This window comes from Terrapene carolina, unplaced genomic scaffold (assembly GCF_002925995.2).
Source record: "Terrapene carolina triunguis isolate 2854851 unplaced genomic scaffold, T_m_triunguis-2.0 Scaffold714, whole genome shotgun sequence".
In the NCBI taxonomy this organism is placed as follows: Eukaryota; Metazoa; Chordata; order Testudines; family Emydidae; genus Terrapene; species Terrapene triunguis.
The window spans coordinates 1,292,226-1,319,665 of record NW_020665065.1 but is presented as its reverse complement, the minus strand read 5'-3'; the positions used below and the strand labels follow the sequence as shown (position 1 = coordinate 1,319,665).

Here is a 27,440-nt window from a genome sequence, read left to right as displayed (position 1 = left end):
CCGCCGGAGCCGCTCGTGGGGAGGGAGAACTACAGCTCCCAGCAACCCCTCGGCCTCGCACGGCTCCCGCCCCCTTCCCCTCCTCCCTCCCACCGGTACCGGGCGGTTCGAGGTGTCGGCGCTGCCGGGCGAGATCGAACTGATTCGTCGGTATCGGGCCCGCGCTCCGGGCAGCACCTGGACCCACCTGCCCGACCCCGGCCGCCTGCGCTGGGACATGGACCCCGACCCCTGCGCCTCCCCCTTCCCCCCTGAGGTGAGCCCGGGGCCGTCTCCCCGCTGACCCCTGCCCCTCCTCGTGCCGGAGCCCGGGACCTGCCCCGCGGCAGCCGCCCTCCCCCCCCCGCCCAGCGACCCCCGGGCCCCCGCCCCCCCCCCCCCCCCCCCGTCTTCCATGCTGGGCTCTGACCCTCTTCCTCCTCAGAAATTCTCCCCCTCCCAGGGCCCTGAGCACCACGCCCACCCAGAGAGCTGCCCCTCCCAGCTCAGAACCCAGGGCTGAGACACCTTGCTGAACTTGGGGCTCTGATCCCCCTCTACACCTCTCCAAACCCTCGTAGAGAGCCATTTCTTGCACCCTCTTTCCCCATCTGAGCCCCCCCATCACTGGGATTTAATCCCCTCTTCCCAGGAGTCAGAGCCCCTCATCCAATGATCTGGTCCCCTTCAGAGTCTTCCACTCCATGTCTGCTGTCTAATCCTCCTCCCCCCATCACAGATGGAGGAGATTTTGCGGTTGCTTCCAGTGCTGCTCCCCATGCAGAAATGGCTTCTTTGGACAGTGACTTTCTCAGGCAGTGTCCAGTGCAGACAGGGAAATAGGGAAGATTGCAGGCGGGGAGGACAGGATTTCTCAACAGTCTGTCTTGCTTTTTGACAGTTCAGTTCAAAGTGTGGGTTGGGACTAGATACACCTCTACCCCGATATAACGCTGTCCTCGGGAGCCAAAAAATCTTACCGCGTTATAGGTGAAACCGCGTTATATCGAACTTGCTTTGATCCGCTGGAGCGTGCAGCCCCCCCCCGCCCCCTCAGCACTGCTTTACTGCGTTATATCCGAATTCGTGTTATATCGGGGTAGAGGTGTAAAAATATATTCCGTATTTGTTTGTATTTCACTGGGGTTGGGGATGGAAGGGTTATCATGAAACTGGGCATTGGATAGTTCTTTGGAGTCTCAATACAAAAATATAAAAAACTATAAGCCCTGAAGAAGTATTCTGTGTCCAGGCAGACTCTCCATGTGTAGTTAGTCTGCTGTTTCCAGGAGCTTTGAGTTGTGGGTAGGAGCCATGATGTAGACTTTGCACCAGAAAGAGAACAGCAATCAGTGAATTTAACTTATCAGTTACATTAACAGGATGTGCAGATTTCACAGTACCCAAACAGCTGTTTTAGTGACTGGTTAGCTTCTTCCCTGTCTTTAATAGCTGACTTTAAAGAAGAATTTGTGTTCAATACAATATTAGACCCCAAAGCCGTTAGAAACCACTGCTGGAAACAGGCATGTGGGAATACCTAGAAGGGGAGCCAGACAAACCTGAGAATTCAATTTCAGCAAAAAGCCCTGACAAGCATGTTAAATCACAGGATTGCCCCAAGGTGCCCTCTCTTGCATTTTGACTATATAAGAGACACTCTGAAACTATCAATCTCAGAGATGGATATCCATGTGTACAAAATCCTTATGTTGTCTCTGATTTGACATTATTGCTGGTTTGTTCAGAAATTTCATGTTAATGTTCTGGTTGCTGTCTCTTTAACAGGATTTTTCTCCCAGCTCCAAGAGACACAGAACTGTGGAAGATTTCAACAAATTTTGCACCTTTGTCTTGGCATATGCTGGCTACATCCCCTACCCACAAGAGGTAATGGTGCAGCAACTCAATCTTTATTTTATTTCAGGTACACATTGCTATAGCTAGTGCTGTTGATAGATTAAATGTTATCAGGGTGACAAGCATGGTATAAATACCTAGATAGATAAAGTGGATGTGTTTGAGGGGTAAGGTCCTGTAAAAGCTCCTGATGGGACAAAAAGGAACCCACTGGCCTGTGATGTTCCGAAACAAATTATGGAACTTGGAACGTGACTGGATATTGTCAGCCTCCCACCTGAGCCACAAATGTCCCTACACTTATAAAGTTAAATGTAACCCTCAGGCTCCTGGAATATGATGTAATCTCTTCTTTAATCAAAAGTGAGGCAGTCCAAACCGCTGTCTTGCTTGAGGGGACAGAAAAAAGTTTAAAGGTCAGTAAGTACCATTTCTGTTTAAATTATTTGATTGGTGAATGATTTCTGTGCAGTGTAAAAATATTATGTTAGAGGTATTCATGCCAGAGTCCCCTCCCTTTTGTATCCTAGGCCTAGGCAGCCACAAACTTCAGATTGCCACGCAACCTTTAAAATGAGCCAATTGTTTTCCTTGTCTGGAATTCCCAGCAGGAGCTTAGGATACAAAGCACTTGGAAGGAATTGGGAGTCTGGACTCCTGGAAACACTTTACTGAAAATTATTTAGTGCCTTTAACACTCAGCTGTACCTGTCCTGGGCCACAGGTAAGGATGAGAGAAGGTAAATAATGTAGGATAGTGGCTGGATAAGTAGAGATTATGTGATTTTTAGTTAGACAGGGAGCCTGTTGTGACAGGTATAGATCCTTCCCCATCCTCCCTCTTCAAAAAGGTGGGTGTAATAAGTGGTTGTCTAAGAGGTTTATTATCAACTCTAAAATTATACTCACATCTGGTCTCTTAATATTTTCTAGGAGACCCCCTTGAGGAGCAGCCCCAGCCCCCCCAATAGTACTGGAGGTACCATCGACAGTGATAGCTGGGACCCCCGATTCAATGACCTCCCTTCTGCTGTCTCCCTGCCAGTCAAGAGCAGAAAGAGCTTTAGTCAGCTCAAGCGAGCAAAACCATACGTTTCCCTATTCCAGCGGGCAAAACCGAGCAGCTTTCTGCCAGAGCGAAAGCAAACCGATAAGATCAGAAAGAAGAAAAAACTGAAGAGAAGAGAAACGGAAGCGTCTGTGGAGGAAGAATACGGGGGGAAGCTGCTGAAGCTAGAGGCGGAGGATTCTTATGTTGAGACCCCCATGAGTCCCTCATCTGAGGGTGATCCTCAGTCTGTGACTGACCATTGCTCAGTTTGGGACTCTGACACTCCTTCCAATGTCTCGTACCCTCCTGAGACTGCTGAGCAGGGCATGGAGATACAGAGCGTGGGCAAACGCACGGTCATACGGCAGGGCAAACAGGTTGTGTTTCGGGATGAGGATGGCACTGGTGATGATGAGGACATTATGGTGGATTCAGGTAAACAACCCTGCTAAGGGGAGATATTTGTGAGGTGTTTAGTCAGATTGAGATCATAGGTGGCTATCATCTTTCTATCTAGTATGTTATTAGCACTCAACTCCTCTATAAAATGGGATAGTGCAGATCTGTCTCCTGGGGGGATTTAAGGACAAAATTCATTAGTGTTTGCAAAGCACTTTTAGATCTTTGGATAGAAGTGGGTAGAGAAGAGCAAAGAATGTTTATTGCTTAGTGACCTAGCACCTGAATTAAGCTTTCCAGACTCTGAGGTGAGGGTTTCTTCCCATAAGCTGTGTTTTCTGAGAGGCTTAATGTAAACTGGACAGAAAGTTGGAAGCTAGTTTTGGGAGTTGAGCCCTTTTCTTTCCATATTTACCCTCTGGGTTTGCTGAGATTCTGTCCTAGAGCAAGGTGCAGGAGGCAGTAGAGGGTGCAAACTACAGCTTCTGGCATGCCCTGGAAAGGACTTGTCAATTTCCTCCTGCTGGACATTCACCAGGCTGCTGTATTTAGGTCCCAGCACTGGACCCATGAGCTCTTAAGCTTTCCTGACTCTGAGTGGAGTTCAGGCACTGATTCTAGGCACACTTTCAGGGTGCACATTCACTTTCTAACACCCTTTTCTGAAAGCAGAGACTCTGCAGTCCAACTGCCTAGGCCTTGAGATGAGTTCTGTCTTCCCCGAAACTCCACAGTTGCTTCACATCCTGCCTAGAGCTCTAACCATGTGGGCACCCTGGCTTCTAATTTACTTCTTCAGGGACACATGATCATTGAAGCAGATGAACACACACTTTGCAGAAGGTTTCTAACACAATTACCCTACATACTGATGTAGGCAAAATAAAAAAACAGCTACACACCAGTCCCTGTTTCACTTTTCTCGCCACTCTTGAGTGTTTTGGGGGTTTGGGTCAGCATCCTTTCAGGGTGTCCAGGATACTCTTCCTACAGTTCAAGGCTTGTCCTTGATAATATGGAGTATCTTTCTCTCCTGCAGGCAGCTTCCTCCAGCCTTAGCTGGTTCTACCTTCAAAAAGTTCCTTCTGTTAAAAAAGCATGGCCCTTTGTTGCTCTCTCATGCCCCAAGCTTCTTTTGTCTGTCTGACCAGCCCAATCTCTGTGTTTTAAAGGGCTGTCTGTACCCACACCTCATCTTTGTTCCCTCCACTGGGGAAGTTGGAGGAAAAATGGTTTTATCTAGGATGCAGTTACTCCTTTGTTCTGTACAGGCAAGGTCTGTTCAGGTGTGGTAGTCTTTAATTACTGACCTATTCAGAGATAGACGTGTAGGGTCCACTCCCATCTCCTGAGCATAAGGAGTATGAGGCAAGAACACAGTGCAGTTTACCATAATGGCGTCAATATACAGAGTTCATAATTACAAACGGAACTCATAGACTGAACAGTGACAGATTCCCCAAATCATCACAGGCCTGTAGGGACTGCCTTTAAACCACGGAGTAAGTTCAGCGCCAAAAGGGAGAGTTCGGCGTGCAGCAGGAGGAAAGAAGTAATAGTTTTAACTCGCTGTTTTTTCCTTCCAGATGATGATTCCTGGGATCTCGTGACCTGTTTCTGCATGAAACCTTTTGCTGGACGGCCAATGATTGAATGTAATGAGTGTCACACCTGGATTCACCTCTCCTGTGCCAAAATCCGCAAATCAAATGTTCCAGAGGTCTATGTCTGCCAGAAGTGCCGGGACTCCAAGTTTGATATTCGCCGCTCAAACCGCTCCCGGATGGGTTCACGCAGGCGCTTTCTGGACTAGTGGAGGGAACTACCGTGCCGGCATACTGCTTGGGCAGATTAGCCATGCAAAACACAGAACTCCAGCCAGGGGGGCAAGAGAGCTCCTCTGAACTGCAGTTGCTCAGGCAAAAGTGTCTGTCTGTGTAAACAGACATAAGGTATTCAATGTCTTTGATTGCCAGAGCTGGAAGAGGCCTGCTGGCCAAAATTTCTGCTAGAGGCTGAATAGCTTTAGCAGGGACACTCTAAGCACCCCAGGTTCAGTGGGATTTTGTCCAGTTCAGACTATGAATGGGATGATGATTTGGGAGTGTTTACCTTTGCTACCTATCAATTTTCATCCCACTGGGAAAGTGTTAAGAAAGTGCAAGACTTCTAGGTGCTGAAGAAAATAATCATCCTCCAGAGCAGGAGGAGAGAAATCTCTGAAGAGTCTGAAAATAAACAGCCATATGTTTTATTGTAATACTAGACCTGCCCATTTGTCCATATGTATCAATCTTAAGAATTTCTGAAGGCTCCTTCAGAGTGAACTTGAATGCACACTGAACTCACATGTGACTTGCCTCCCCTTCAGCTGGGTAGTAGGAGAGTATCCATTGAGTTCTATGATTTGGCTTTGTTTCTGGTAAAACCAGTTAGTTCCCACAGCTCTATGGACTGTTGTCTTTAAAAGAGAGATACAGACCTTTCTTTTTTCTGGGTGGGCTGTACTGGAGGTGGCCATGTCAGTTTTCTTCCTTAGTTAAGCTGCGTCCTCTTAAAACCATTTTCATGATTTTGTTTTGCATGAGTGACTCAAACATGAGGTTGTGGGCTGCCATCCACTCTGTTCCACAGCCCTGTGTGGTGTCTCATTTCAGAGATCTCAGCTGAAAAGCATTGTTTTAGGAGACACCAATTCCCTTCCCTCCTCCAGCCCGGAAGTAAAGCTTGGGCTGCACAGTGGGCCTTGATAAATTAAAATCTAGGAATTTAGACAGACCTAGTTTGGATTTGGGCTGTCCCCATCTGAGTACTGGGGCTGGGTTTACCTGCATTTTCATTAATGGTTTCCTGGGCTGGATTTGTAAATTTTTGAACTGGTGGATGCACATACATTAATTTGCTCCCATTTGTATATTAGGGCATCCAGCCCAATCCTGGATAGATGGCCTATGCAACTGGCAAGGTGGGCTGCAGTTGAGAGAACAATCCAGAGCTGCAGAGGATAAGGGAATGCATTGGGACCAGAAAATGTTTATATCTTGTGACTGCCCTTTTAGGGAGCAGAAAGCGCAGTGGTCACTGGTCTAGAGAATGCTTCAGGGAAACAAGACTGGTACGTGAGGCCACTAAGGTGTAGGCCTTATTTCCTTTTAAATGACCAAATTGAAAATGCATTGTATTTATTGCACAAACTGGATCTTTGTTCTTGAGAGAATTCTCCTAAATCATATGATGCTTAATGAACAATGGACATTCTGTCCTGTCAGACTATTAGATGAGCGGGAGTCACTAACTGATGTTCATTTATATCTGAAAGAAGACAGAACTGCCAGGAATCAATGCAGCAGATGCTTTGTATCAGACTGACACATTATTTGAATATTGATTTATCAGGAAAAACATCCTGGCAGTGTCGGGGACCCCCTTTGGACATTTAACACTAGGCTGCGCAGAGTACTAGAACAGATTGTATAGCATAGTCCTACAATGCCCAGGGCCTTGATTAGATGGGACCTAATGATGGAAAAGATCCATTACTTTTTATCATTATGATCGAACTGCACTATTGTATTTTACTGTCCATTTTAAAACTTGGTGCAGTTTGAAAAGCCCATAAAATGAATTTGATTTATAGCTGCAGCAATTGAAATCTGGTTTTATAAACAGCTCCACTAAAATCTAAGACAACCATGATACACTACCTACCAGAAGCTAAATGGAACCAGGAGTTTGCCAAAGATTTGCGTCATAGGGCTGTCTTCTGCAGCCAGATAAATAACCAAAGTTCCCACGTGTTGCTGTTTTCACTGCAACATACGAGGCTTTGGAAGAAGATTCTGTTCACAGTCTGTATAAGGGTTTGACCTGATGCAAGTGTTGGCATCTTTGTGTTTACGGCACATCTGCAGTACAACTGGACCACTGTAGGATAAGTTCCTGTTGTTTTATGGGAGAAATACAAGAAACTGCCAAGTGAGCTGCCTCTGTTTCTTAGAGGTTCAAGATTACTTTTAACTCTTTTGACTCTTGTTCTGTTACCTTTGCAGATTTACCCCAATAGATGGTGTCTGACAACCCCAGCATGTTACAATGTTAGTAGAAGAAGGAACAACCATGTCCATGTGTTTTGAGTTAATCACTTTCATCTATGTATGATTACAAGTTAATTCAGAGCTTTATTTTTTCATTAAAAGTGGTTATTTTAACAAATGGTGCTTTTTTTCTTAAAAATATGAAGCATCCATTAATGGGATCGTTTTCTCTTTTGCTTTTTCCTCCCTCGGTTTGAAGTTAGGATTCTATTATGTTTCCATAGTGGACAGAAGCCCTAATAAGTGTCCAGTAGGGTAGGTGATGGAAAACATCCATCTGGCAGAGCTTGCAATATACAAAATCAAATGATCTAGGGAGGGTGGGGAGTGATGCCATCAAATATACACAATTTTATAGATATTGTTCTTTATCAAGGAGGGAGGGGACAGAGTTGCAAAGGCGAGGGAAGCAGCTGGTGTCTGCTGTGGTGCAGTGGATGGTGGTGGGGATCCAAGAAGGGCTGACTCCATGAGAAGATGATCTTGGCAGCTGTATTTTTCTTGTCTACGGCGGAGGGCTGAGGGCAAGGCGGGAGGCAGGGGGCCCGCTCAGAGGTAGGGCGGCCCTACTGCTGCCAACTGAGGATTGGAGTGTTGACGCTCGAGCTATTGGGCAATTTGTTACCGGCCCAGCTCCCGCAGCCCTGCAAGCCAGGGGGGACCTCGGCTCCCGCACAAAGCGACGCCCTCCCCGCAGGGGGCGGAGACAGCCCGACCCAGGGCGGGGGGGCTCTGAGCTGCCTGGGGGTCACGGGCGGGGCGGGGCCGGGAAGCCGGCGCTCGCTGTCGTTTCTCCGCGATGCCCCCCCTCAGCTCCCCACGGACGCGGCCCAGGCGCAACAGGTGGAGCGCGAGCGATCCGCTCCTCCCCTCAGGCGGCTGCTCGAACTACAGCTCCCAGCCTGCCCTGCGGCCCAGGGACTACAGCTCCCAGCCTGCCCTGCGCACAACCCGTCAGGGGACGCTGGGAGCAGGCGTGACAGAAGGGAGAGGCGCGATGCATGCTGGGAAAGGCCGTCATTGGCGGGCGGAGTCTCGCTCGCTCTGCCCCGTGGGGGAGGGGTAAAGCAGACCGCTTGGCCCCCGCGCGGGAAATCCGCCCCGGAAGGCGCGTACTGCAGGGGGCGCCTAGGGTCCGAGGAGGGGGCGCAGCCATCTTTGTTGGGGGCAACGCGCGATGCCCAAATCGTGCGCGGCGCTTCGGTACAGTAACCGCTATAGCAGCCGCTGCCGGCAGCAGCTCACCTTCCACAGGTACCGCCCGACCCCTGCAGGTACCGGGGCCGGGCCCCTCCCCTTGTACCGGGGCCGGGCCCCTCTCCTTCCCCCTTCCCTCAGGTACCGCCCGACCCCCCCAGGTACCGGGGCCCGGCCCCTCCCCCGCCCCCCAGGTACCGGGGCCCGGCCCGGCCCCTCCCCTAGATACCTGGGCCGGCCTCACGCCGCTGTCTCCCGCAGGTTCCCGTTCAGCCGGCCCGAGCTGCTGGCGCGCTGGGTGGGGAACATTGGCCGTGGCGATTTCCAGCCCAGCTCGCACACGGTGCTCTGCTCGCAGCACTTCCAGCCTGACTGCTTCAGCGCCTTCGGCAACCGCACCAACCTCAAGCCCAACGCCGTGCCCACGCTCTTCGCGTTCCCCCGCACCGTCAGGGTGAGCCGGGCAGGGTGAGCCGGGCAGGGCCGCGGTCTAGGGTGGCCAGTGTCGATTGGATGTATGCCTGGAGATTTCATCGCATGACAATCTTTCATTAAAGATTAATTCCTGGAGACTTGGTAACCCTACCGGGTTCTAGTCCTGGTTGTGGGAGAGGGGTGGGAGCTAGTGGGTAGAGCAGGGGCTGTGAGAGACACTGGGGAGCTTATTGGACACTACGCTCCCCCCCTTCTTTTTCTGTACAATGGGGACAACGTAACAGACACGGCTCTGTCCTCCCCCACAAAGGGCATCACTTCATGTCACATCCCATGTGAACTGTTCCTCAGGGTCCCAAATGCTTTGCCCCTTGCATTAGTCAAGGAGCCACTCCCTGCTATCGATTTTTATGATGAAGTCAATTCCCAATCACTGTTAACCTAAGCCTGCTCCCACTGAAATCAGTAGTAAAAATGCCATATCTAGTAGGAGAGTGGTCAGATCTAGTTGTGTGTTTAATATACTTGGGCTGCTGGCAGTGCTGGGAAAATACTAGGTGCTCCTGTTAATAATAGCAATTAATCTTTAGCTGCTCTCCTTACACTTACAACTTGTCAATATGTTGCAACAACAAATATTCCTATTTCTACCCTGTGAAAGAGGTTCTTGAAAAATGGCATCCTGCACACAAATTCCTTCTTATATATGGAGATATACCTATCTCATTGAACTGGATGGGACCCTGAAAGGTCATCGAGTCCAGCCCCCTGCCTTCACTAGCAGGACCAAGTACTGATTTTGCCCCAGATCCCTAAGTGGCCCCCTCAAGGATTGAACTCACATCCCTGGGTTTAGCAGGCCAAGGCTCAATATCCCTCCCCTCAAAGTGAATTCCCACACATTTATTCATGCAAACCATACACGTTTAAAATACTGACAGATGACGGAAGCATGTTCCACTCTCCTTGTAACAATTCAAATAGTACATAAGACAAAACTACAATGACTCTTGGCTAGAGTAGCCACAAGTTCCCGCCCCATCAGTTCTAGCTAAAAACCTGATGAGTGCTATTCTACAAACTGCCCTACCCCTTTCAAAAGTAAAGGGGGAGAAGAGATCCTACCAGGTCTGAGAGGGATGCTAGTTCACCTGGAATTGATTGTTTATATAAGGTCAGTTATAACTAACCCACAAAGTTTATGCATGTATACACATCACCCAGTCTTATTCCCATTTTGTTTAGTCAAACATTAAACAGGGGAAGTTTTTGTTAAAACCTTGTGTGAAGCTTAAGGCTACAATACTACATTGTCTTGAGGACCGTGATCATTTTTTATTGCTGTCTTTTTTCCTTGGAGAGCCAAGAATGTTGTATGTGGTTTCCTTCCAAATGGGAATCAGACTTGGACAGCAAGTAGCACTGGGATTCTCAGAAATGTCACGCGAACCTGAGGGCCTTGTCCTCACTATAGCAAATCAGGAAGGAGACGAGCCCTCTACAATACATGATGCTGAGGATTCCAAATTGCCTACCGTACATTTGTCCCTTCCAGCCTTTGGCACCTTTTTTTTTTTAACCTGAGGGCAATGCTGCATTTTGCTGTACAGCACATGGTGATTCTCTAGGATTTGGGGTTCCTTCTCACTGAAATACCCCCTTTTTGTAGATACACCTCTACCTCGATAGAACGCGGTCCTCGGGAGCCAAAAAATCTTACCGCGTTATATTGAACTTGCTTTGATCCCCCGGAGCACTGCTTTACCGCATTATATCGGGGTGGAGGTGTACTTGTCTAAATATTCCAAACGGTGTGAAGCGAGTATTTTCACTGGATGGCACTGGAGCAAGCTAAAATTTCAGTCCCAATTGCTTATCACTTCTATTTTAATTCCAGTTAGTAATTTTGTACTTTATGTTGAAATAAAAATGAAGGCCTAAAGGGAGCATATGGCTCATTTACACTGACTGTCTCTCCTGGAACGGAGATCCCTTTAAGCTGTAATACTAGTGGTGTTGAAAATAAGAGCTGCTTGAGTTTGGGTAATTCCCTGGTCTCTTTAGGACTTTACAAGGACAGAGGATGGAAGGAGATTAGATGAAGAAACTGTTCTGCATCAAGAGCCCCAACCCAGTAGAACAGAGGAACCACTAGAAGAGGTAAGAGAGTTAGTCACTTTACCTCACAGCTTAGGCAAAATCAAACATTTTTGACAATTACACACAGCTGAGCTCAAAGCACTAGAGAGACAGGGAAGCAGAAATGAGTGAATGTTTTGTTACTTCATATAGAAAAGAACTGGCCGTAGAGGCCCTGTGACTCTTGACTTGAAAACTTAATATGATTCTTACAGAACTGGAGAGCAAGCACCCATTGAGCTTTGGTGACTTGACCTTGTTTCAAGAATAATTCAATTTTCATTAAGTATATTCAGGGGGATTGGGTAAGACTCCAGCCACTGCTAGTTTCTGGGGATTTGACTTCAAACACAGAAGATCCCACGTGAAAAGAGTTCAGTGCTGAGCTTTGGGGATATCTGTCCATTACAAAAACTACCATGCAATTTGCCTGAAAAAAAATTGTCTGGTGATTACAGCAGGAACTGGGGAGTCAGGAGACCTGGATTATATTGTTGGGTCTGCGACTGACTAGCTGTGTGTTGAGCAAATCACTTCCTCTTACTGTACAATGAGAAGAATGCAAACCTCCCCTTTGAAATATGGAGACACTTTAGTCTCAGAGAGAGAGACGGGCAAAGTAGCATGACTAGTAGGAAAGCTTCTGCTTGACTCCCAGGATTGGACTAGGGGCTGCTCAGGGTGAGGTGCATTAGTCATGTTGTGGAAGAAGCTTGCGTAGTGTCTCCCTGTATAATACCCATCCAGCCAAGCGCTGCATCCCTCACTTTCACTCCCTGTGTTCTTTTCAGGTTGGCACAACTAAGGCAACAGAAGTGGAGGGCTGGCTGCTGCAATCCAGGCCCCCAGTGCAGAGACACCACCCCGTTCAGACCTCAGATCACAACTATGCTGTCAGTGACTGTGCTTCCTTAAAACAAAAACTTTTCCAGGCACTAGAGGAAAATGAAAAACTGCAAAAACGTCTAAAGGTTAAAAGCATGGCACTGAGGAGGATGTTTGTGCGGCTCCAGGCCTGCAAAAAGGAGCAGCAAAAACACCAGGCCAGACAGCCTGGTGGGAGGGAACAGGGCCTGACTTTCTGAACACTCATCTACCAGCAAGAACTGTGGTTCGACAGGCTGCCGGCTAGAGTACTTTATAGAGTGAGTAACGTACTCACTACTGTTTCTGATGAGCATAGCTTAAAGTTCACATACATCATAAGTACCCAGCATACACATGGTCAAATGAGAACTAGCAAAGGGAGCTTGGCTGAGAAATAGAATGTAAAAAATTCCCGAAACCTGCACTTCTTGCCTCAGCATTTGTAATCTAAATGCCTTTATAATAAAGTAAGAATGCCAGGTGTATACGGGTGTGTGAGAAGAGACTCTGGGAACTTTTCTGGCAATTACATTTAGTTAAGCTAATGTTAAGTCATATAGACATTGTCTTTTCAAGGTGTGAAGTAATTCCAAAGTTGTAGAACTACTGCATGGGCCAGAGACCACTTTTGTAAGTCATGGTGCTAGCTCTTTTCTCCCCATCCCATTCAGTATAATTTATATGAAAACAGATTTTCATGACAGCAAAAACTGTATTATAACTATTTACATCAGGCAAACATCAGTGAGAGGGTAAATGATTTTATTCTTGTATAAAGTTAATGAATTATTGTTTAATGTTTCATCTCTATTCTGTGGCTGGATTTTATCTGCGCTGTTGGGATTTTTTCTTATAATTAACAGCAAATGTTTTACAGCTATTTTATACCTACTACTACTCGCATCTCAGCCTTTACTCAATCCCCACACAATCCTGTTATGGGAAATTCTGTTACAGTAGCCAGAGCAACATCGCTCTAAGCACCCTACAAACACAGATGAGACAGTTCCTTCCCAAGAAGAGCTTACATCCGAGACTAAGATACAATAATAAAATAAGCTGGTGGTAGGTGGAAGAGGTGATGCACATTTGAGTATTTTATTGAAGATGCTGGCATCCTGCCCAGCCATCACATAGCAATTTACTGTAAAAACCACCATTCACAGTGGGTCTTGAGGAAGGATTTGAAAGAGGCCAAGCTTGAATTTATAAAAATATAACTAACTCACCACCCACAGCTTTCAAAGAGGATTTATTATGACAATACAGTGTTTTCTCTTCCACCAGCTTTAAACAAGGTGAAGTAATCAATGTGTGGAAAATCCATCTGCAGCAAAGGAAACAGCGGGGAGTTTTCAACTGAAAATTGATTCAACACAAAATTTATTGCACAGTTGACACTTAGCTTCAGATCAAAAAACACTGTGAGATGGTAGTGAATGAAATGCATTCCTAGAACAGGCGCTGTTCACGCATAAAAAGGTGAGATTTTTCTGATAAAAAAACTGGCAAGCAGCACTTGATTGTAGGAACAAGGAGGGGAGAGATAATTATCAGCTTTCCTAGAATAGCTGTGATAAACCTGCTCTTGGACAAGGACTATTGCAAATGAAATTCCCTGATGTGATTTCACGCTTATGAGGGGGAGATAGGACTGACATAAGTAAACACAACAGCAGTTACACTAAAGAAATAAGGGGCCAAGGTGCATGTCAGGAAGTTATTTACTCCAGTAGTTATCAGTAGCAACAATGCCTCTGTCCATATGCTCGTCTTCCTAAATCTCTTGCATATAAATGATAAAGGCCCCCCCCCAGGACTGGCCAAGAGTAGAACTACATTTCAGTGCCTGCGTAATAGCCACCACTCTCCCTTTTATATAAATATCTAAAAGTACTAAGATGCCAGATACTTAATAGTGCTATTTCCAGCAGCCCTGCTGCTTTCAGCTATGTTGGTAGAGCAAGAGTGCACCTCTCTAGAGGTAAGATAAATCACAGGCAGGGGTTGCATCCTAAGGCTATTCTAGGGAATCTAGCCACTCAGACTGGTGGCAGTCACTGTTTTGAAGTTTTCAGTTGTTCCTCCTATTTGGCACATCTCTACGCTTTGGTCTGGTTTACTTGTATCAACTTAATTTCCCTCTTTTCCCAGCATAAAATCAGATGGGAAGAGTTGCAGCACCAGAATCAGCGAGGAACAGAACTATTCAGTTAATCTAATTCACTTTTTCCCCCAAAAAAGACTTAAAACAACATGCAGTCCTGGGTGAGGAGGAGCAAAATTAATTTGACATGGACAGTGGTTATAATCTATAATTAATCTGGAGTAATAATAGTGCTTGGAACGAATGCTACTGGCAGCTGGATGGAAGCATGCTGAAAAAGGTCCACGTGATTAGGAAAAGCAGAGAACTTCATTCTAAACATACTTGTCCTTAAACAAAAAGTACATTTTAAATAAAGAAGTGGGATGAACAGCACATCCTCTGTCCAGTAACAGGATTGATAGAGAGGATTCTTAGGAGGTGGCCACAAACTTCAGTTTACCCGTAGGAGCAGAAAGGGTTAAATTAGCTATTTGTTTTCAGTTAACTAACCCCAACCCTGTAAGCTTGAGGGAAAGGGAGAGCAAAGAGTCCTCCTCCACTTCCCATCTTGCTGACAGTGAGAAGAAACAATGAGACTGGACAAATGAGCTGCAGTTAACTCACAGCAGGAAAGGCTTGGACACATGACAGCTGGGGCTCTACCCATCACACCTCCCAGCCAGGTGATGGGCACGCAGAGAGCACTGCACGTTCTCAGCCATGTTCCCTATTGGCTGCCAAGCCACAATCCAGGGCAGTATTGCCTTGGAGGTACCTGTAAGAGCAGGTTTTCTCGTTACCCCTTAACATAATTGGTATGACACCGCCTTCTATATGGATCATAAAAATAAAAACATCTCAGTTTCAGTTTCAAACTTGTAGAATCCAGGAGGAAGGTTTTGCAGCTTCTGTTGATTCAGGTATCAGACATGACACCCTGTTTTCTCACCACATTAGCCGTCCGCATCAATCCTGTGAGCTGTTAAGAACAAATGGACTCAGTTCATGTTTATTAATAGAGATGTCCTAACTCTCAGCAACATTTACCATAGTGTCAGTTGCAGAACAGAATTACTAGCAGCAAAGGAAATCACTGAATGCAAGACTCTCACCAACTTACAAAAGCATCAAAAGTAAGAGATTGATCACTTAGAAACCAGAATTCTCCAAAGGGTAGCACACAGTCTGAGGTGCCCAAGACTGGTTTAGAAAGGACTTGTACTCTTCAGCCAAATCACAATGCAGCTATTCATTAGAGACATATCCAGAACAGGCTAACTCCTCAAAGCTTATGGCTCCACTGTCCCTGGAAGAGCACTTGCACAATTGAGACATCCTAACTAGCAACAGCAAGGCATCACTGATGCCAGACACGGCGATGGAGTGCAGCCCAGTGAATTGTGGGCGGGCCTGAGGAGATCCTGTCCTCTCTGCTGGAATTGGGGCTTGGTGACTGGAGGAAGGAGAACGCAATCCTTGCTACTTACATTGCTTTGGTATCCTAAGGGCCTCGCTGTCAGCAGACATCACTTGATGTAGAACTCCCCGAAACTGATACAGCACTTTCAAACTCTTCTCTTCGCCCACACACGGGTCATAGAACCCAGGCAGCCCAGTCTTCAACAATGAAAACAACACATTGAGCATTCTCACAGCTCTCCCACTGGTGCTTTTAGGTTACAATAGAAAGAGGGAGTTTTAAAAGGAGTTGAAGCTGGTCTCCTGCACATGGGACACCATCAACACCAACTAATTAATGTAAAACATTAGTTAAAGACACTTTCAATTACATCTGCCTAAAGGTTGGTTTTATAATTAAATTTTCCTATTTTATTAAATATTTTTCTCCCCCTGCAGCTGAGTGAGAGACTCTCACAAACAACAAGGGAAACTGACTGTGTAGGGAAATCAGCAGAAGTGACTACGAAGTGCAGCCAAGGTAAAGTAAATTCAAAGTAAATAAAAAAATAATTCTCCCCTTTAATCTTTCTGCTAGTGGTTTTAGGCATTATTTATAACAATAGCAGGTAAATAATTTTCAGACATGTAATTTTCAAGATGACAGTGTCCCTTTAACATCCAACATTAGTTAAATGCATCTGATTCTCCCACTGACCTACAGTAGTTATTACATATCTGATAACATAATTGAGCGAGCCCTTCAATTCCTATACAAGCCATGGACATTCAGGAAAAGTGTCAGCTCTGTTAGGTGTTCATGGTGGTTATTTAAACTCTATCATTTAAGAATACTTTAGAGCAGCTCTTTTTGTGGATGCATTTGTTCTGGATTAGAGTTTACTTCTAGTTTGCCTGCCTGCACTCTGCCAGGGGAGGATGAGGTGGTGCAGGACTGGGATGTGCAGGGCCTGCAGCAAAGGTTAACACCCACGAGGCAATTCAGCACATGTCATTGCATACCTTGGAGGCCTCTGTGAGGATAAGCTTAGAGTCCTTCACCAAGCACTGCAGGGGCACGGTCACATCTATGACTTTCACTTTCTCGTTCTTCCTGCTATTGTCATTGACAAACTTCCCATACCAGGCATTCACTATTATCAAACCTGCATTCCACACAAGAACAAAGATATGGCAAAAGGCTCCCCCAGGCACCTGTAGAGAAACTAATGAAGAGATCAGCCCAGCCCAGGCCCCCCCCCCCCCCCCCCCCCAGCATTCTTCTCATACTGCCAGAGGGAACCGTTTTCAAGAAAGAGTGTTGGAAGGGCAAATACAGAGCTTTCCTCAAAAAAATTCAAAATCATGCACAATGCTAGGCCAAGCCCAACCTGGGAACGAAAGGAGTATTTCAACTAGGACTTGAGGAAAATTCCTGCACTGACCTGATCCCCCTATAACACCAAATCAAATGAGTGGTGAACCTCCCCCAGGGACTGAGGCACATACAACACCCCCCGAACCCCACTTCCCCACCCAGGGCCATCCCAAGGTAGAGCCACATTGCCACTTTAACAGTCGTCATTAAGATCTGGAGTTAACCATATGGACATAAAAGTGGCAGCTCCCACTTCTCAGATCGTTTCAGGCTGTCTGCAGACTCAGGAAGATGTCACTACATCAATTATGCTCACTTCACTTTTGGAACATTATCTTTGCAAGTGTAAACCCTAGGAAATTAATTAAAGAATTCAGATTCTAGATCGGGGTGGGCAAAGTACGCCCGCGGGCCACATCCGGCCCACGAACCGATTTAATTCGGCCCTCGAGCTCCTGCTAGGAAGCAGGGTCTGGGGCTTGCCCCGCTCCCGCGCTGCAGCTGGGGAGCAGGGTCGGGTGCCGCTCCGCACATGCATGCCACGCCTCCACATGGCTCCCAGAAGCAGCTGCATGTCCCCCCTCCAGCTCCTACGTTTAGGGGCAGCCAGGGGGCTCCACGCGCTGCCCCTGCCCCAAGTGCCGCCCCCGCAGCTCCTGCAGACAGGGCGGCGCGCAGAGCCACCTGGCCGCACCTCTGTGTAGGAGCCGGAGGGGGAACACGCTGCTGCTTCCGGGAGCTGCTTGAGGTAACTGCCGCCCGGAGCCTGCACCCCGAGCCCCTCCCGTGCCCCAACCCCCTTCCCTAGCTCTGATCCCCCTCCCACCCTCCGAACCCCTCGATCCCCACCCGGAGCACCTTCCTGCATCCCAAACCCCTCATCTCCAGCCCCACCCCAGAGCCTGCACCCCCAGCCAGAGCTTCCCCCCCCCACCATGTCCCAACCCTCTGCCCCAGCCCTGATCACCCTCCAGCCTCCGAACTGCTCAGGCCCAGCCTGGAGCACTTTCTACACCCCAAATCCTTCATCCCAGCCCCACCCCAGAGCCCGCATCTCCAGCTGAAGCCCACACCCCCCCCCCCCACCCCAACCCCAATTTCATGAGCATTCATGACCCACCATACAATATTCATGATGTGGCCCTCGGGCCAAAAAGTTTGCTCACCCTTAATACCTATTTTCCACTTCTCTCCCCAGCCCTCCAATCTCTATAGGGATCCCACTCCCCCTTCCTCTCCTCAAACCCTTCAGAACAAGTAAGTCATGCTGCACTTTTTACCCATCCTGGCTTCCTCTGCCTCAATTATCCTCCGGACGGACTCTTGCATTAACCGAACCTGCCACAACACAAAGGACAAAACAAAATTCAGCAGTCAGATTCCATTTAAAACAGCTATGAACCCCAAGTGGGAATAGTTTCCTTTAGCTGAGAAGGCTCACGAGGGATGAGTGAATTAGGAAGACACCTGCAGACCAGGGCCTGGGCATTGTCTCAGAGCTGACCTGCGCATAAATATGAAAATGAAGATCAGAACAAAAACACAGGGAAGGGGGAAATGCCTCAAACTGCCCTGGGGTTGCGGTGACAGAGCATGGGAATGTTAGGGACCACAGGACGGCTCCAAGTCATGTCTGGAGATCATCCAATCCATGGGTAGAGTGTCTCAGAGAAATTAAAGAGTGCCAGCAATTGTGGCTTGCGGGAGACTCTGTATTCTGTTGCTCTTGCCAATGACAGCAGCACACTCAGCTACTGGGGTGAAGGGGAAGACTCAGTCTTACTTCCTGGGCTGGGGGGCAGTGACAGGTTCTTCCCCCATACCCTCCCCCCAGGGCAGGAGATGGGAGCAGGGAGGAGCAAAGATAACATCCTGTGGCTCACTGGGGGGGCACAGAGCTGCCATGAGACGCTTGGCTCTTTCTGCCCCCTTCTCTACTGTGAGAATGGTCCTGAGGGGAGGTGGAAAAGCTCTGCCTGCTGCTACAGTGGTCATGATTGGTCACTCGAAATCGCAAGGATTGGCAACACTGCGGGTGGTATAAGTTCTGCAAATGAAACTGGGGACACAGCTGGAGAACAAAGTGGGTGGCATATGCTGTATGGAACAATATAATCAAGGATGAAACTAACAGGTAAGACTGGGGATGGAGGAATGGACCACTTACTGCAGCTTCCGCCTCCTGCTTCTTCTGTTGGACATCACTGGCTGTACTTTCCCTTTGTTTCTCCAACTCTCTGACATGAAGAAGTTGAACAACACATTAGTTATAGGCATTAAATACGATTCAGTGCAAGGATGCACTTCCCACGTCAGTGCCTTAGTGATCCTACAGACCTCACTCACTCAGGCTGGTTTCAAGGCCTCCGTTGGAGATTCTTTACAGCGATCATCCTTCAGGCTCCCCATTTTAACTCCCAATACAACAATTGTACCGCAGATAAATGCCCCTAAACCTGCCACCCTGCTTCCAAAAGCAATTGAATAGGAAAGCCCAGCTCTGTATTTAAAACACATGACCTCAGACTCACTTCTCCTTTTGTGCCCTGAGGTAGGGTTTGATGATTAGCCTATGCATGGCAAAGTAGATAACTAGGGGTCCCACGGTGGCGTAGAACACAGCACTGGGGAGCAGCTGATCTGTCAGGTGGACAGGAAAGAAGTAGGTCTGGCTGGCCCTGTTCAACCTAAAACAAAGAAGAACAAAGCAGCTTATCAAAGCAAGTCTGGAGTTCTAAAGCACACAACAGAATACGTCTAATGCCAGCCAACAGTGTAGGCTCCAACTCAGCAGCAGCAACCACCAGAGGTAGTGGGATAGTCTGAACTCTGAACCCAAAGGTGAAGAGCTCATAGACTAAATCAGAACAGCAGCAATGGAGACGTCTGAAGCCTGGCAGAGCCCTTACTTTTAAGGAGCAGGTGTCTCCTCTGGAGATACTTGGTTGGAGCTGCGACGATGTTCTGGGGTCTATTTAAAAAAATCTTGAGAGAATCTCTTATGATTCCAGGACTCATTGGGGAAAGACATAGTCACCCCTTCCAGAGGGAAATCAGGAGCAGTTGCTTATCCTGAAAGAATCTACTGCTGCACTGTTCCCCACCATCACTTCCTGGATTCCTACCCAATAAGGCAAGGAACGTTACTGGTCCCTGTACACATCATGAGATAACCAAAGTTCAAGGTTACACAGGAACAGAGGATGCTCTCACAAGAAGGATCACATTCATGCATGTGCCTTGCAGGAAGGAGAATATTAATGTTCATCAGTTGCTTATGGTCAAATTTATTTTAGCAAGTTTGTCATGATCTGAAGTCATCATCAGGACTGCGATCTTCGTGTTTTTGGATAGGTTCTGCAGTGTTGTCATGCCCTCTGCTGGCAAAATCAAAATATGCACGACAGTCTATCAACACAGTGTTCTGTTAGTACCTCTTTGAAAGCTGCATCATATTAACTAGTGAAAACTGATATATTCGTAACTCTAGCAATCTAGGTTGGTCTGAATTTTTGCCTGTGTGTAAAGCTGTGGTAACTGGAATGCAATTAAAGATATTTAAAAAAAACACCTCAATATCTATCCACTTACAGTAATTTGCCACGCTTGATTTTTAAAATGCACCCTCAGATATTTTTAATGTACTTGCACACTAGTGCCAAATGAAATGCTCAGCCTCCAACAGAAGTAGGCTTAGAGGGCCACATCCTTGCTGCAACCTGCTCCATTTTATGGCATGTACATGCATCACAGCCTTCGGGTTCCTGTTGCTAGTATGCCTAAAATATCTTTGCTTGGGTGCCCCAATTGAATGCATTAGACACATGAATGTGTATTACAGTCATAGCCACCAACATCACAGTTATAATCTTGAACTGACTTGATTTTCAGAGACACTCCCTGGGGAACACCAACACTGACAGTGGCTCCCAAAATACTGTGTCTGGAAATCTTCCTCTCTGCTCCATATTCCACTATGGTCCCAAAGAAACCTGCCCTAGAATGACAAAACCAGAAAACAATAAGACAAGAGCAGTATCTCCAATTTCTCTTTTACTATCCAATTCTGTTTATTGTAGTTCACCACGTATCACAAAGGAGAGGTTACCAACCTTGTACCATAACTGGAGTTCTTCAAGATGTATGTGATCAGAGATTTTTGTCAGCAGTGTCCGTGGGTCTGTGCCTGCGCCCTAGATATCCTTGTGCTCAGGTGCAAGAATATATGGGTGGGCGGAGGGAATGGAAGGACTGCCTCCACTCCAATTCCTTCTCAACCACGGAAGTCTAGCAAGACTGCAAGGCAGATGGGAAGGGGCGGGGGGTAGTGGAGCACCCATAGGGACACATCTCGAGGAACTACAGTTACCATACCAAGTAAGTCACCTCCCCTTCTTCTTCGAGTAGCGTCCCTAAGGGGTCTCACTTCAGGAGATTCTGAGTGTGGGTGCTGAGGAGGCTGATTTAGTGTGGATCATAGAACGGTGTCACCATGTCAGCTCTGGAAGCAAGCACAGCACAGTGGTGGAAAAACATGCGCCAAAGCTCAGGTGGCTGCCCTGCAGATGTCTGAGACAGGATGTTTTTCAGTCGGGCCACTCTGAGATTGAGCCCTGGTGGAATTAGCTATCATCTTAAGAGGGGGACAAAGCCCCAAGGCTTTGTAACAGGTTAAGAAGCATCCTACAACAGTCTTTGGGTGGAGAATGGATGTCCTTTTATTCATTCCATGACAGAGCTGAAAAGCCTTGGGAAAGCCCTAAAGGGGTTAGTTCTGTCGCTGTAAAAGGCAAGAGCTCTTCTTACATTCAGTGTATGGTGGCTCATTTCTTCTCTTGAAGAGTGAGGCTTGGGGTGAAACACCGGTGGGTGAATCTCCTGATAAATGTGGAACTCTGAAGAAACTTTAGGTAGAAAGCGAGGATGTGGATGTAGTGTCACCTTGTTACGATAGAACACTGTATACAGTGGGTCAGCCAACAGGACTCCTATCTCCCCAACACGCTTCCTGGCTGAGGTGATGGCCATGAGGAACCAAGTACAGAGGGACAGAGGAAGGAGGGATCAACTCCCCATAGGTTCAAACTGAGGCTTCTTCAGCACATAAAGAACTAAACTGAAATCCCATGGTGGAGTCGGTTTTCTGACAGAAGGAAAAAGGTCGAACGGGCACTTAATAAACATCATCACAGTCAGGTGTCTGATGAACTGAAAACTCCTCAATAGGGGGGTGAAAAGCTGTGATGGCAGCAAAGTGAACCTTAACCAAGCTCAGCAATAATTCCATGATTTTTAAATTTGGCAGATAATTGAGAATGTGCATCACCTCCAGAGGAGATATAGATCAGTGGAAACATTTCCACATCTGTAGGTAGGTTTTCCTTGTAGTAGGTTTTCCACTGAGATCTGTATGTGGTGTGATATGCACCAGTTCCATCGTTTTACTGACTCAGAACAAAAGGATCTTTCTCCTCCTTACCAAATGATATAATACACAGCTGCTCTGTTGGCCAGCATTATGATGACTGGGTTCCCCCAGATGTGGGTAAGGAAGGGCTGGCAAGCGTAACAAGGATTTTCTCAGCTGGTCCATTTGTCCTGAGCTGTGAAGTCCTGGAAGTGCGCACTCCAGCCCAACAGGGAAGCACTGTGGTGATGATCCTTGTGGGAGAGGGCTGTGACAATGGAACTCCCACACATACGTCTTTTGGATCTTTCCACCAAGCTGCCACCCTCACTGCTCCCAGCTGCCAGCCCTGGAGCTCCCAGCTGCCGCAGGCCCCGGGGAGCCCCCAGAGCTCCCAGCCGCCACGGGAGCTGGACCCCTCCACTCCCCCCCCGCAGCAGGACTCCGACTCTCATTCCCCATCAGCCCCATTTTGTCACAGTTATTTTTAGTAAAAGTCAGGGACCGGTCACAGGCAATCAACAAAAATTCACAGAAGCCTGTGACCGGTCCCTGACTTTTACTAAAAATAACTGTGATAAAATTTTAACTTTAGTAATTAGTAAAGGGACGCAGCACAAGGCTGCTATACTTAAAGGATCCTTGGATTGGGACCCGGAAGAGTGGGTGAGACTGCACCCCCCACCCCCTGGGGGAAATGGCTACGCCCTAAGGAAAGGGATTAGAACTCTGGCATGGCAGGGAAGGGGGCCGCACTGGGACTGACTCCGCGGGGAGCTGTGGTCAGAGAACTGAGTCCAAGAGGGATGGCTCAGCGGGAAGGCTGGGGTCACTGAGGACTCAAAGAGAGGTAAGGAGTCCCCAGGGAAGAAGCCCTTGGGATGCTGCTCAATTCCAGAGAAGGAATCTTGCAACTCAGCCAGATCACATAAGGGTACTGTGATGGGCCCTCTTGGGCTGGTCAAAGACTGAGTCCAGGGAGGGCTACAGGAAGATGCACCAGCAGAGGGGGTACTGCAATAGGCCGCAGTTGGACTAATTAGGGGCCTGAGCCTTGGGAGGGCTACAGGTTGACGCCAACGGAGAGGGCACCACGATGGGCCCTGTTGAACTGTTAAAGGCTGAGCCCAGGGAGGGCTGCAGGACATTGAGGCCATTTTTGGACTGCGTAACCCAGAAGGGATTTGTTTGTTTCATACACGGACTGTGTGTGACTTGGCTGGGGAGTCACTGAAGACCCATCTGACAAGTGCATTCGTTAACAGCCTTGACAACAAGGGAGTTGGGTGGGAGAAAAAAAAAAAAATACTCCAAGCCTCTGGGTGGTATATAATATTTTTGTCAGTCTGTTTACACTTGGGTAGCATGGTAGCATGAATTTGCCAAGCCATAAAGGCTGCGGCCAGCAGAGAGTCATTGATTTGGTATCACACAACATGTTGATCAAAAAACTAGTAAAATATAAAATTAACATGGCACACATTAAATGGATTAAAAACTGGCTAACTGATACGTCTCAAAATATAACTGTAAGTGGGGAATCATCATCAAGTTTGTGTGTTTCCAGTGGGATCCCACAGGGATTGGTTCTTGTCTCTGTGCTATTTAACATTTTTATCAATGACCTGAAAGACAACATAAAACCATCACTGATAAAGTTTGCAGATGACACAAAAATTGGAGGAGTGGTAAATAATGAAGAGGACCAGTCACCGATTCAGAGCAATCTAGCAAACGATGTGTGTTTTAATACATCTAAATGTAAATATGTACATTTAAGAACAAAGAACGTAGGCCCTACTTACGGACTGAGGGAGTCGCGGTGGACAATCAGCTGGACACAAGGTCCCATTGTGCTGCAGTGGCCAAAAGAGCTAATTTGATCCTGAGATGTAGAAACAGGAATCTTGTGTAGGAAAAGAGAGATTATTTTACCTCTGCTTTTGGCACTGATGCAACTACTGCTGAAAAATACTGTGTCCAGTTCTGGGGCCCACAATTCAATGTGTTAAATTGGATGTTAAATTGGAGCGGGTTCAGAGAAGAGCCACAAGAGTGACTAAGGATAAGAAACATGCAGTATAGCGATAAACTATCTAGATTGAGTTCTTTGAGTCCAACAAAGAAAAAGTTAAGTGGTGACTTAATTCCAGTCTATAAGCACCTACATGGGGAACAAATATTTAATAATAGGCTCTTCAATCTAGCAGAGAAAAGTCTAACACAATCCAATGGCTGGAAGTTGAGGCTAGGCAAATTCAGACTGAAATAAGGTGTACATTTTTGACAGTGAAGGTATTTAACCACTGGAACAATTTACCAAGGGTCATGGTGGAGTCTCCATCACTGACCATTTTAAAATCAAAATTGGATGTTTTTCTAAAAAAAAATCTGCTTTACGAATAATTTTGGGGAAGTTCTATGGCCTGCGTTATACAGGTCAGACTAAATGATCACAATGGTCCCTCCCTGCTGGCCTTTGAATCTATGCATCAATTAAATTGACAGGCAAGGCGATTTTGCCCTAAGCAGACAAATGGAGGATGTCCAACAGGGAATGCTGGGGATCCTTCGTCTTCTCCAATGGAATTGGTAAGGTCTCTTGGAAGGTATCCGTTTCAGAAGATCTTGAAAGGCCTTGAAATCATCATCATAAAATGGCAGGGAGGCACAATAGTGTCGTCTGTTGAGGAGGAAAATTTGTGGGAAGGTAATATCTCTTCTTCCTCTGCTAGCTCTTGGTTCTCTGTGAGATCCTCCTGTGGAGCAAGAACCAGGGTGGCGGTTGTTGATCCTGACATGCCCTCTTACAATATGGGACCCGGGATAGCTGGTCACCATCAGAGGCCCACAAGTTCCAATAACCCCACTGTGGTGCAGTGTAAGGGAGGGGACAGAATCCCAGGGTGGCCAGGTATATCTCGGGTTGGAGCTTATTCCTTGGGGTGCACCTCAAGGGAGGGAGTCTGGAACGGGAAGGTAGAGGAGCCTTGTATAGACACCTTGGAATCAGATAAGGTGTCATCGCCGTATCCATCAGTGGGGCAAGTGGTACTTACCAGTGCCAGTGCTCGAGTCAGTACTGGGGGCCAGAGAGGACCCAATAATGGCATCAGTACTGGAGACCAAGACTTGTTTGGCTGGTTGGAGGATGTCTCTGTATTGGCTGGAAATCCTTCTCTGTAGCCTCAAAGAGCTTGTGTGAGGCTGGTGACCTAGATGGTACTGGAGGACGAGTCACCAATGTCAAGACCAGAGGTTAAGTAGACTACAGGAGGTAAGTCAGCACTGGCAGAATGTCTCTCTAGGTACCCCTCAGCAATGGTGACTCAGATTCCTCCCGGGTCCTCATGGAACAGAAGCCCGTACGGTACCAGGGACTCCGGACAGGGGCCCCCAGGAGTCAGGTGGTAAGTGCAATCCATGCACCCTTCTCGGCTGGCTGGTACCAACCATGATTTCAGCTTGTCCTTAGAGTCCTCGTGCTTCAAAGGCACCGAGTCGAGTGCCAAAGCCGATGCCACTTCAGGTTGTTTACCAGATAGCTTCTCACTACGCAGTGTTGTCTTTTTAGCCGGTGCCAGGATCACGGTAGCAGTGGTGGGGAGCCTCGGCAGTACCCATGTTGGGATGTGAGGTCTCCTGAGGCCTGGACCCAGAGGTGACTTTTCTCTTCTCTTATCCCATTCTGGAGAATGGGTTCTCTCCTATTTTAGAGTCTGGATGGTTCTAAAGGGGCCCCAGCATCTTTGCTTCCCGCCACAGCAGTGACGGTGGCCAGAGCTCTCTGTGCAACTGAATCTGACGTATGGGGCGTGACTCGGACCCTGCAGGTCTCAGAAAACACTCCATCAACAGGAGTTTTAGTCTGTTCTCCCTCGATATTTTAGACTTGCTTTTAAATCCTGAGCAGATCTTACATTTCAATGAGATGTGAGTTTTTCCCAGGCAGTGGACGCAGCTTGAATGTCTGTCACTGCAGGAAAAAGACCTATGGCAGGTCTGGCAGGGTTTGAAGCCGGGGGTCTTAGGCATAACCCATTACTCGAAGCCATGGATTGAGGCCCAAGAAGAAAACAAACACCCAGATCAGGCAAATGAAACGGGAGATTCTAAAGTGTGCTAAACAACGGGAAAATATATAAAGAAAATCACTATGAAAAGAAACAGTAAGAGACATGCAAGAAGCCGTATGGCTAACTATAGCCAACACTGCAATGCTCTGTCTCAAGCCGTGGGTCGTGGAGACGGAACTGGGGTGGCAGCAGGGCCATTCCCCCACACAACGCCCTTACATTGGAGCACAAGGATTCCTAGGGTGCAGGTGCAAACCCTGCTGACGACAGCCTCCAATCAGGAGCACACAGGCACAGGCGCATCCTGAAGCGGAGCTGCCACAGGCAGACTAGTCAAAGAAATATCAGCAAATTAAAACAGGAAACAATATGGAACAAGAAAGACATGTTTGTTAGTGAGTGATTAAATATGTAAATACAGGACCTAAATGAAGAAGGCCTTTTTCAGTTAGTACAGTGACAAACTGGCAAGGCTTACAGGCTTTGTCGTTGGTGATGATACACAGATATCAAAATAATACAGGTACAGTCTCCCCAGCTGAAGAGGACAAAGACTCATCTAAGCCCCAAGACTGTGGCCCTTCATTTTGTCACATTAACAGAGAGAATTAAAAATCAAGGGAAGCAGCTCTTCCACCAAGAAATACACAGGCATCAGAGCACAAACTACACAGGCCTACGGCAGCAGTGACTGGGGTTTCCTTGCCAGACGCTCTGATGCAAGCCCCACAGGAGCATCCCCACTTATACTCACTTGAGGGAACCTTTAACTCGGGTTTGATCCTCATCCTGAAACTTATGCTGGTAACTGATCATCATGAAGGAGTGGGGGATTCCGAGCTGAAACACCAGAGAGGCATGAGTTCATGGACAAGCTGTATCAGCAGCCACAGCTGAATACTCCCACCGATTTCTTTTTCAGTCCCTTCTGCAGGGTAGCTACCACCTGCATGTCACTACCCTCCACCTGTACTCACAGTGTCACTCACTGAATTTTAGACTGTGCTCTGTGATGCCTTTACTTGGGGCTGAGCACGAAGCTGAGAGGGGCTTTGGAACAAGAGAGGGACT

At 47.4% G+C, this 27,440-nt stretch overlaps 3 protein-coding genes across 5 annotated transcripts in view; 2 read left to right on the top strand and 1 right to left on the bottom strand.

Moving 5' to 3' along the window:
• The first annotated feature begins 105 nt into the window (after positions 1-105).
• On the top strand, positions 106-7,482 carry PHF13 (PHD finger protein 13). Of its 2 annotated transcripts, XR_002908564.3 has the most exons (5): positions 106-256; positions 1,768-1,869; positions 2,773-3,325; positions 4,876-5,241; positions 6,210-6,229. XR_002908564.3 is itself a non-coding variant. In XM_024207897.3 (4 exons), exons 1-4 carry the CDS (start codon positions 218-220, stop codon positions 5,100-5,102), a joined length of 921 nt encoding a protein of 306 aa, XP_024063665.1. In that variant the 5' UTR covers positions 106-217; the 3' UTR covers positions 5,103-7,482. The 2 variants fall into 2 exon arrangements, 1 of the variants encoding a protein (XP_024063665.1); XM_024207897.3 differs by having other exon boundaries at positions 4,876-7,482.
• Positions 7,483-8,453: 971 nt separating this feature from the next.
• Positions 8,454-16,523, top strand: THAP3 (THAP domain containing 3). Of its 2 annotated transcripts, XR_003370203.2 has the most exons (5): positions 8,454-8,637; positions 8,842-9,034; positions 11,080-11,175; positions 11,946-12,299; positions 15,968-16,523. XR_003370203.2 is itself a non-coding variant. In XM_026660126.2 (4 exons), exons 1-4 carry the CDS (start codon positions 8,561-8,563, stop codon positions 12,237-12,239), a joined length of 660 nt encoding a protein of 219 aa, XP_026515911.1. In that variant the 5' UTR covers positions 8,454-8,560; the 3' UTR covers positions 12,240-13,160. The 2 variants fall into 2 exon arrangements, 1 of the variants encoding a protein (XP_026515911.1); XM_026660126.2 differs by lacking the exon at positions 15,968-16,523 and having other exon boundaries at positions 11,946-13,160.
• Positions 13,257-27,440, bottom strand: part of DNAJC11 (DnaJ heat shock protein family (Hsp40) member C11) — a 73,912-nt gene continuing 59,728 nt past the window's right edge. Inside the window, exons 9-16 of the mRNA XM_024207895.2 lie at positions 27,124-27,209; positions 20,767-20,883; positions 19,418-19,573; positions 19,054-19,123; positions 18,167-18,224; positions 16,532-16,674; positions 15,598-15,727; positions 13,257-15,089 (exon numbers count right to left, since the gene is read on the bottom strand). Of these exons, the coding sequence (XP_024063663.2) occupies positions 15,064-15,089; positions 15,598-15,727; positions 16,532-16,674; positions 18,167-18,224; positions 19,054-19,123; positions 19,418-19,573; positions 20,767-20,883; positions 27,124-27,209 (786 nt within the window). The 3' untranslated portion in view covers positions 13,257-15,063. The remainder of the gene's footprint in view (positions 15,090-15,597; positions 15,728-16,531; positions 16,675-18,166; positions 18,225-19,053; positions 19,124-19,417; positions 19,574-20,766; positions 20,884-27,123; positions 27,210-27,440) is intronic.